Genomic DNA, 10,000 nt, shown 5'->3' with positions numbered 1-10,000 from the left:
TCCAGATCTTCTGGCTCCTTCAGTGTCTCTGGGGAACATGAATGGGTTGTCTGTAAGTTTGACAGAACCGCGTCTAGAGCCTGACCAATCAGAGATGAGGCTGATGATTACAGATTGATGATTGGATTGGTGACGGGGACTGGGAGAAATCAGTTTCAATCTGGATGTTCAGTGGAAAATTGGGATCTAAAAATCAGCCGGTTTACTCGTTATGGAGGGTTATGTCGTGAGCTGATTTAAGTCATCTTGTGCGTGTGTTTTGCATGTGTACAAGTCTGATTGTGTGTTTGCTTGTGATTAGTGAGAAACAGTCGGTGACGGCTTTAAATTTTTTGTGTATTTCACCTGTGTGATCACACACAGAAGGTCACACACAAGGCCCCTCTCTCTCTCTCTCTCTCTCTCTCTTTCTATCTCTATCAGCCTTTTTCTCTCTGTCTCTCTCTTTTGACCCCCCCTTTTTGAATCAGGAATGCTTTAGTGTTAAACCCATCTCAACACAGTTCTGCTAAAGCACTGTACAGTACACAGTTCCATAGAGTACCATGGATCTGTCATGCTCTGTGCCCCAGATATGCACTCATATATTTATATAGTTACATACATATATACTTATTCACTCATATATTTATATACTTACATACATATATACTCATACACTTATATATTTATATACTTACATACGTATATACTCATACACTCATATATTTATATACTTACATATGTATATACTTATACGCTCATATATTTATATAGTTACATACGTATATACTCATACACTTATATATTTATATACTTGCATATGTATATACTTATACACTCATATATTTATATACTTACATACATATATGCACATACACTCATATATTTATATACTTACATACGTATATACTTACACACTCATATATTTATATACTTACATACATATATACTTATACAATCATATATATATACTTACATACATATATACTCATACACTTATATATTTATATACTTACATACGTATATACTCATACACTCATATATTTATATAGTTACATACGTATATACTCATACACTTACATATTTATATACTTACATATGTATATACTTATGCACTCATATATTTATAAACTTATATGCGTATGTACTTACATATTCACATAGTTGTATACTTATATGTTCATGTACTTATTTCCTTACATATTTACATGCTTATATATTTATGTAGTTAGATACTTATATTTTTATTTACTTATATTTACTTTATATACTTACATATTTACATATGTATATACTTCTATGTTCATATAGTTGTATACTTACATATTTACATAATTATATACTTATATTTTTATATACTTATATACTTACATACTTATTCTGTTGTGTGTAGAGGAGGGTGAAAAGAAAAAATTCCCAAGTTAATATAGATAGTGATCATGAAATTTAAAAATTAACAAACATAATCAACAGATCTATGAGATACAGGTAATTTAATGATAGTGCTTATGTGTGAGATACAGGTAATTTAATGATAGTGTTGATGTATGAGATACAGATAATTTAATGATAGTATTGATATATGAGTTACAGGTAATATAGTGATAGTGCTTATGTGTGAGATACAGGTAATTTAATGATAGTGTTGATGTATGAGATACAGGTAATATAATGATAGTGTTAATGTATGACATACAGATAATTTAATGATAGTATTGATATATGAGTTACAGGTAATATAGTGATAGTGCTTATGTGTAAGATACAGGTAATTTAATGATAGTGTTGATGTATGAGATACAGGTAATATAGTGATAGTGTTAATGTATGAGATACAGATAATTTAATGATAGTATTGATATATGAGTTACAGGTAATATAGTGATAGTGCTTATGTGTGAGATACAGGTAATTTAATGATAGTGTTGACGTATGAGATACAGGTAATTTAATGATAGTATTGATATATGAGTTACAGGTAATATAGTGATAGTGCTTATGTGTGAGATACAGGTAATTTAATGATAGTGTTGACGTATGAGATACAGGTAATATAGTGATAGTGCTGATGTTTGAGTTGCAGGTAATATAATGATAGTGTTGATGAGATACAGGTAATTTAATGAAACAGTTTTGCTCTGTTAATGACTTGCATTTTTGCTGCCTTAGTTTATGAACAGTTCGTTTAGATGGTGCCACCCACACAAGCTCTGCTCTCTCGGTAACCAGGGGTTACCATATCTCTGTCTCTCACCCTCAGCAATCTGCTAACGCCTGTGTTTTTAGGATATTTGTACATGGAACTCTTGATAATTGTATTTTAAAAAAATATTGTAAATAAATGTTTGATATTATTTTGTGTGTGTGTGTGTGTGTGTGTGTGTGTGTGCAGGAACCTGGACCAGCCAAGGTGGCCGTGACGAGTAGCACTGGCAGTATTCCTTGTTTGCCCAGTAGCATTGCTCAGGCAGAGAGGGTTCCGCCCACACGAGCCTCACTGTGGCAGGAGGACAGAGGACACCGCACCCCCCTCCCAACCAGTCACAGTACCAGCTGTCTCAGCCAACACACCCAGTCAGAGGGTACACACACACACACACACATATATACAGTAAATATATATATATATATATATATATATATATATATATATATATATATATATATATATATATATATATATATGCGCACATATATACACACACACACACACAGACTCACAGAAAGACACACACATGCACATATATACAGACATACGCACAGCCCGACGAGGGGGACCTGCATACTCACAGACACATACATAACACTTCTCTCTCTCTCTCTCTCTCTCTCTCTCTCCCTCTCAGACTCTGGTTCTCTGACTAGTGGAGGTCGTAAGGTCAGGGTGGAGAGTGGTTACTTCTCCCTGGAAAAAAACAAACCAAAACAGCAACTACAGGAGCCGCAGCAACAACAGCCCCTCTCACTCCCCACCTCCTCCTCCTCCTCCTCCTCCTCCTCTTGCCCCTCGCACCCAAGGTACACCTCCTCTGATTCTGACCTCCTCTCCTCCCCAAGCTACCCTTCGTTCAACACACAAACCTTATCGGACACACACGCCTGCCCAGACACACAGACAAACACAGCGTACCGCGCACACACTCTCTGCTCCCCCCTCACCTCCTCCCAGAGTTCACTGGAGTCTGAGCCAAGCCTGGAGGGGTGGGGCACAGTGAGTCATGCAGGCGGGGCCCAGGGGCGAGGTGGGCGTGGCTACGTGGAGCTTGCTGATGTGCCACGGGCGCGAAGGTTGAGTCATCGTGAGGCGTTCCGATCGGAGCGTAAACACCAGGAGCTTCGCGCACGAACACGCAGTCCTGGGAGAGAGGAGATCGCTCGACTATTCGGAGAGGAACGCAGGTGAGCCACACACACACACACACACACACACACACACAGACACACACACACACACACACACACACACACACACACACACACACACAGACACACACGCACGCACGCACACTCATACACACAGACGCACACACACACACACACACACATACAGACATGCATATGTACTCACACACTCATCCATTTAGCCAACTCCCAGATATTTACAATATTAAGACCTGAAAACAGCAGTTCTACATTAACAACCACGAACATAAACAACCATTCACTGATGAAGATTACACCAGGGGACAGCGATGTCACTATGGAAACTGTAGAACATTCTGTGGGTTCTAGCAGAACAGTGTCACTGAGTTCTGTCAGCAGAATCTCTGCTTTCCTGTGCCGGCGGAGTTTTTCCCTCTGACCTGACATATCCTCCTGCTTGAGCTGGGACATGCCAGAGAAGCGCCGAGTTTACTGAATAAACAGGCTGTGAATCGCGTGGCCTGATAATGTTTACTCTCTATAAACTCTCACGCAGGGCGCCCTCTCTGATACGAGTGATTCTTTCTCTGATTCACTGAAGGCCATGCTGGTTATCAATGTGAACACAACTGAACTGAGCGGATGATTTTAACCCTAAACCCTAGACTTTCTCTTCAATATTTATTTATTTAGGTGACCGTCTTTTAATCCAGAGAGACTTACAGTTACTGAGGTGACAATCCTCACCTTTGGGTTCAGAGTTTTATTTAAACACACATCAGTAAAGAGTATCACAATCAGGATTCAAACACACAACCCTCTGGCTACTGCACAGTAAGACACAACCACCCGCTGTGTGATGCAGACCTGTATTCGGCTGCTCAGCATGTCTGTGGAGGTGGATCTGGACTCCTTTCACCAAGTCTTGTTTCTCATGCCATCTGCTATGGTATTCTGAGCCAAGATGGAGGATGTAGGCACTGTTTGAGCCAACATGGATGCCAGCGCTAGTGCTGGAGCTCCATCTAGTGGTGACCATATATATTGCTTCATCTGCTACAAATTGGTCTGTTTCATTTGAGATTTCCATCCATTGTTGTTGCTGAGTGATTCACTATTTAAATTTGCTGCTGCTCTCTCTCTCCCTCTCTCTCTCCCTCCCTCTTTCTCTCCCTCCCTCCTTCCCCTTCCCTCTCTCTACCAGTTTGCTGTTGGCCTTTTCCCCTCATTTGTCCTGCTCTTTATTTGATCTGTTGTTTTTTCTCTCTTTTTCCAGGCGCTCCTCTGAAACTCCGCCCCTTCCTGCCCTCTGCCGCCCTGCAACGCCCACTGACTCTTACTCTCTCTGCTTGCTCTCATTTCATACACCCAACACACACACACACACACACCCAACACACACACACCCAACACACACACACACACACACACACACGTACTGCTACTGATCATGTCTCTAATGCTCCTGTGCTGTTCATTGCTGTTAACTCTTGAGTTTCCAAACCATCCACTTGTTCTCATTTCACTCACATACACACACACACACACACACACACACACACACATATACACAGGCACACACACACACAAACACACACAGGCACAAACACACACACACACACACACACACACATAAACACACACACACTCACACACACACACACACACACACAGAGACACACACACATTACACATACACACACATAAACATACACACACAGGCACACACAGGTACACACACGCACTCACAGGCACATGCATGACCCTGTCTGATCCAAAGTAATATGTGACTCACTGCATTTGTTTCCTCTTTATCATGTATCTGATTATTTCTCCTGTGTGTGTGTGTGTGTGTTTGTGCCAAAAACAAGTCATGGCTTTTCTGATTAATGCTGCGGTTTAACTCTGCCATTTTTCCACTTCAGAAAAAAAAGATTATTTTTGGCACATCTCGGCCAACATAGCTGTCTAATCTGTAATCTGTTAAATATTCCTGTAAGACGTGTTGTTTCAAACTTGCTGACTTTGCCTGAAATATTTGCCACTGTTCTCAAACCGCATAATCAGAATCTCAGTCCCTGAGGCAGTAAACAAGCGATCAGAGAAAGTGACCGGCTGTGGCAGGCATGCGCATGCGCGCGTGTGTGTGTGTGTGTGTGTCTTGGTGTTGGAGAGTTTTCCAACCTTCCTGTGTCTGAGAGATTTTAAATCTTGATTTTAACGTTATGCAGAGCACAGCTCTACTCCAGCTGGTAATCGCACCCTCAAAACAATGTGTACAAACAACATATGTTTCCCCACGTGTAGATCTGTGTTTTCTCTCTCTCTCTGTCTCTCTCTCTGTCTCTGTCTCTCTCTCTCTCTCTCTCTCTCTGTCTCTCTCTCTCTCTCTCTCTCTCTCTCTCTCTGTCTCTCTCTCTCTCTCTCTCTCTCTCTGTCTCTGTGAGTCCGCTAATTAGTCCACACGTTTCTTTTGCTAGTCACAAACTTAACACATGTGGATCTGCACACTCTTTACACGCCTTTTAAAACCGCGAGAGGTGAGGACGTGGCTACAGCACTGTCTCTCTCATGACTGTGTAAAACTCTGAGAGGTAATTGGCCAATTTCCAAAACAGTTGAAACTGCTGTTTGTTTAAAAAGAAACTACAGATTCCAGACTCATGTGAGTGACAATGTTTTGACTTCATATTTTATGCGTGTGTATGCGTGTGAGTGTGTGCGTGTGAGTTTGTACCTGTGTGTTTGAGAGTTGTTTCATAAACTGTGTGTGTGTGTGTGTGTGTGTTGTTGACAGGCGTTCTCAAGTCATTGAGCGGTTTGAGTCACTGGACACCAGTGCCACGGAGCACATGGACACAGAACCCTCCTCAGCCCCGCCTACCGCCAGCTCAACCAATCAGAGACAAGGGCGGGCCGAGAGGCGCCAGCCTGCCCAGAAACAGGTACCCACAGGACACACCCCCGGCACCACCCGAGTCCACTTCCCTCACAGAGGAACAGAAGGACTGTCAAAAATGAGCAACATGATCACCACTGGACGATGGTGTTATTTCAACGCTTAGATATATTTTACTCTCTTCAGTGTTACTGGCTCAGTAAAATCATGACATGGATAAAAAATATGGCCTAAACACACTCTCTCTCTCTCTCTCTCTCTCTCTCTCTCTCTCCCTCCCTCTGATGTAGGAGTTGTCTCTGGACGCAGGCCTGGAGCGTAAGGTCACAGACGCGTTCAGTTTCCGCAGGGCTAAGAGTCTGGACCGCAGGGCGACTGAATCCTCCATGACGGTGAGAGAGATGGATTTTTAATGGGTTATTATGTAATGTTAATGCTCCTAACACTGCGGCAGAGCCGTCGTAGAATCAGCTCATCGGACTGTTTTGGGTTAGCCAGAGGAGCATGGGCTCCCCCCTGCTAGAGGTTATTACTGTCTCAGCCTAATGGAGTCTTTCATTTTCACTGTGGTCCTGTCCTTGTTCACTGTGGGTGCAGCATCCTGTAAAAGAATTTTATGACAACGTCCATTATGAAAAATACTGTATAAATGAACTGAGCTGAATTTGTAGTATAGATATAGCTACAGTAGTCCTACTGGAGTCATAGCACACAGTTATATAGAGTCATAACTGCATACAGTCATAGTTACAATAGAGTCATGGTAACAGTAGTCATAGTTACAGTAGAGTCAGAGTTACAATAGAGTCATGGTTACAGTAGAGTTGTAGGATAAATACAACAGAGTTGTTACAGAATAAAGCACCCTTGCTTGTATTATTTCATTATATTGATTACATAATTGTATGTGTATGTAAAATCAAACCAGTCAAAACAAAGTGATGATTTCAGGTGACATATACTTGCTACAATATTTAACTGAATACTCAGGTTGGTTGTGTAATAGGGTTGGTTTTGTGTGTGTGTGTGTCTGCGCGCATGTGTGTGTGCATGTGTGAATGAGTGAGTGTATCTGTATGGGTGCGCATATGCGTGTACATGTGTTTATGTGTATGCATGCATGCGTGAGTGAGTGTGCGTTTGTGCGTGCCTGTGTGTGTGTGTGTGTGTGTGTGTGTGCGTGTGTGTGTGTGCGTGTATGTGTGTGTGTGTGTGTCTGCGTATGTGCGTGCTGTGTGCGTGTATGTGTGTGTGTGTGTTGTGTGCGTGTGCATGTGTGAGTGTTGTGTGTGTATGTGTGTGTGTGTGTGTGTGTGAGTGTGTGTGTGTTGTGTGTGCTGTGTGTGTATGTGTGTGTGTGTTGTGTGTGCTGTGTGTGCTGTGTGTGTATGAGTGTGTGTGTGTGCTGTGTGTGTATGTGAGTGTATGTGTGTTGTGTGCGTGTGCATGTGTGAGTGTTGTGTGTGTATGTGTGTGTGTGTGTGTGTGTTTGTGTGTGTGTGTGTTGTGTGTGCTGTGTGTGTATGTGTGTGTGTGTGTTGTGTGTGCTGTGTGTGCTGTGTGTGTATGAGTGTGTGTGTGTGCTGTGTGTGTATGTGAGTGTATGTGTGTTGTGTGCGTGTGTGTGCGTGTGTGTGTTTGTATGTGTGTGTGTATGTGTGTGTGTGTGTGTGTGTGTGTGTGTGTATGTGTGTGTCTGCGTATGTGTGTGTTGTGTGCGTATGTGTGTGTGTATGTGTTGTGTGTGTTGTGTGTGTGTGAGCTGGCGGCAGCTGTCTGTGTAAACCCCCCCCCCTATAAATAGCTGGTGGTGAGGGTGTGAAAATCAATGCTCAGAGAAGTCACACACACACACACACACACACACACACACACACACCCACACAAGCACAGCCGCACAGATTCATTGGTTTATAAGTCAGGAGGAGGGAACGTGAAAGTGGATGTGTGTGAAGATGAAACTGAACAAGAACAAGGTCTGATACCAAGTCTCTCTCTGTCACTGTCTGTCTCTCTCTGTCACTGTCTGTCTCTCTCTGTCATTGTCTGATACCAAGTCTGTCTCTCTCTGTCACTGTCTGATACCAAGTCTGTCACTGTCTGTCTCTCTCTGTCATTGTCTGATACCAAGTCTGTCACTGTCTGTCTCTCTCTGTCACTGTCTGATACCAAGTCTGTCTCTCTCTGTCACTGTCTGATACCAAGTCTGTCTCTCTCTGTCACTGCCTGTCTCTCTCTGTCATTGTCTGATACCAAGTCTGTCTCTCTCTGTCACTGTCTGTCTCTCTCTGTCACTGTCTGATACCAAGTCTGTCTCTCTCTGTCATTGTCTGATACCAAGTCTGTCTCTCTCTGTCAGCACTGTTCATAACAAGTGTCATGTGAACTGGAGGTTAGTGGTGCGTCTGTAGTTTGTTAAAAAAAAAAAAACTTCTCAGGATATTAAAGTATGTTGGCAGGCACTTAAAGCTTTGATGAAACAGTTCTCGATGACTATTTCATTTTCACCAATTTTTTTGCTTTCCTGTTTAACTGAACTGTTGCCTTCTCTATATCTCTTTACTGACTGATTATAAAAAACCTGGTCACTTAAGATGTTCATTTCAGAAGATTTTACTGTGGCATGCTGGTTATAAAAGGATACTTTATCTTTAGTGTGGTGTATTGGTTGTACTTGTCTATTTTATCTTTAGTGTGGTGTATTGGTTGTACTTGTCTATGTTATCTTTAGTGTGGTGTATTGGTTGTACTTGTCTATGTTATCTTTAGTGTGGTGTATTGGTTGTACTTGTCTATGTTATCTTTAGTGTGGTATATTAGTTGTACATGTCTATTTTATCTTTAGTGTGGTGTATTGGTTGTACATGTCTATGTTATCTTTAGTGTGGTGTATTGGTTGTACTTATCTATGTTATCTTTCGTGTGGTGTATTGGTTGTACTTGTCTATGTTATCTTTAGTGTGGTGTATTGGTTGTACTTGTCTATGTTATCTTTAGTGTGGTGTATTGGTTGTACTTGTCTATGTTATCTTAAGTGTGGTGTATTGGTTGTACTTGTCTATGTTATCTTTCGTGTGGTGTATTGGTTGTACTTGTCTATGTTATCTTCAGTGTGGTGTATTGGTTGTACTTGTCTATGTTATCTTTAGTGTGGTGTATTGGTTGTACTTGTCTATGTTATCTTCAGTGTGGTGTATTGGTTGTACATGTCTATTTTATCTTAAGTATGGTGTATTGGTTGAACTTGTCTATGTTATCTTTAGTGTGGTGTATTGGTTGTACTTGTCTATGTTATCTTCAGTATGGTGTATTGGTTGAACTTGTCTATGTTATCATAAGTGTGTTGTATTGGTTGTACTTGTCTATGTTACATACAGTGTAGCGTTGTCCGTTGAACTTGTGTATTTTAAAGAACTGTATTTTTTTTGTTGTTGTTGTTGTTGTTTTGGTTTGGTTTTGTTTTCGGAGACGGCCATGTCGGATGTTGAGGCAATGTTTTTGTATTAGCTGTGTTTCTGTATCAGATTCCCGGCTTCACTCTGTGCTAGCTGTCTAACAGTTAGGAGGTGGCTATGAGCAGTTATCTGGCTGGGGGGCTGGATCTGTTTCCTGTGAGGACACTGACTGCTCTCACATAAACCCTCAGCTCTCCCTTTGTTCGCTCATCAGATTTCTCCCTCTCTCCTGTCGCAGCCTGACCTGCTGAATTTTAAGAAAGGCTGGATGACCAAGCTCTATGAGGATGCAGTGGTAAGT

The 10,000-nt window shown here is 41.6% G+C and overlaps 1 protein-coding gene across 6 annotated transcripts in view; it reads left to right on the top strand.

Moving 5' to 3' along the window:
• mprip (myosin phosphatase Rho interacting protein) overlaps window positions 1-10,000 on the top strand; it is a 62,663-nt gene that overhangs the window by 28,767 nt on the left and 23,896 nt on the right. For 4 of the 6 annotated variants that reach the window (XM_030767073.1, XM_030767077.1, XM_030767072.1 and 1 more), the window contains 6 exons: window positions 1-52; window positions 2,375-2,564; window positions 2,829-3,381; window positions 6,143-6,290; window positions 6,535-6,636; window positions 9,914-9,994. The exon at window positions 1-52 is cut by the window's left edge. In XM_030767073.1, coding sequence (XP_030622933.1) covers window positions 1-52; window positions 2,375-2,564; window positions 2,829-3,381; window positions 6,143-6,290; window positions 6,535-6,636; window positions 9,914-9,994 — 1,126 coding nt within the window. The remainder of the gene's footprint in view (window positions 53-2,374; window positions 2,565-2,828; window positions 3,382-6,142; window positions 6,291-6,534; window positions 6,637-9,913; window positions 9,995-10,000) is intronic. The other 2 variants (XM_030767074.1, XM_030767076.1) reach the window with 2 other exon arrangements.

The sequence above is a fragment of the Chanos chanos genome, chromosome 3, assembly GCF_902362185.1.
Source record: "Chanos chanos chromosome 3, fChaCha1.1, whole genome shotgun sequence".
NCBI lineage: Eukaryota > Metazoa > Chordata > Actinopteri > Gonorynchiformes > Chanidae > Chanos > Chanos chanos.
The sequence above is the reverse complement of the archived record's forward strand: the minus strand, read 5'-3'. Positions and strand labels throughout refer to the sequence as shown.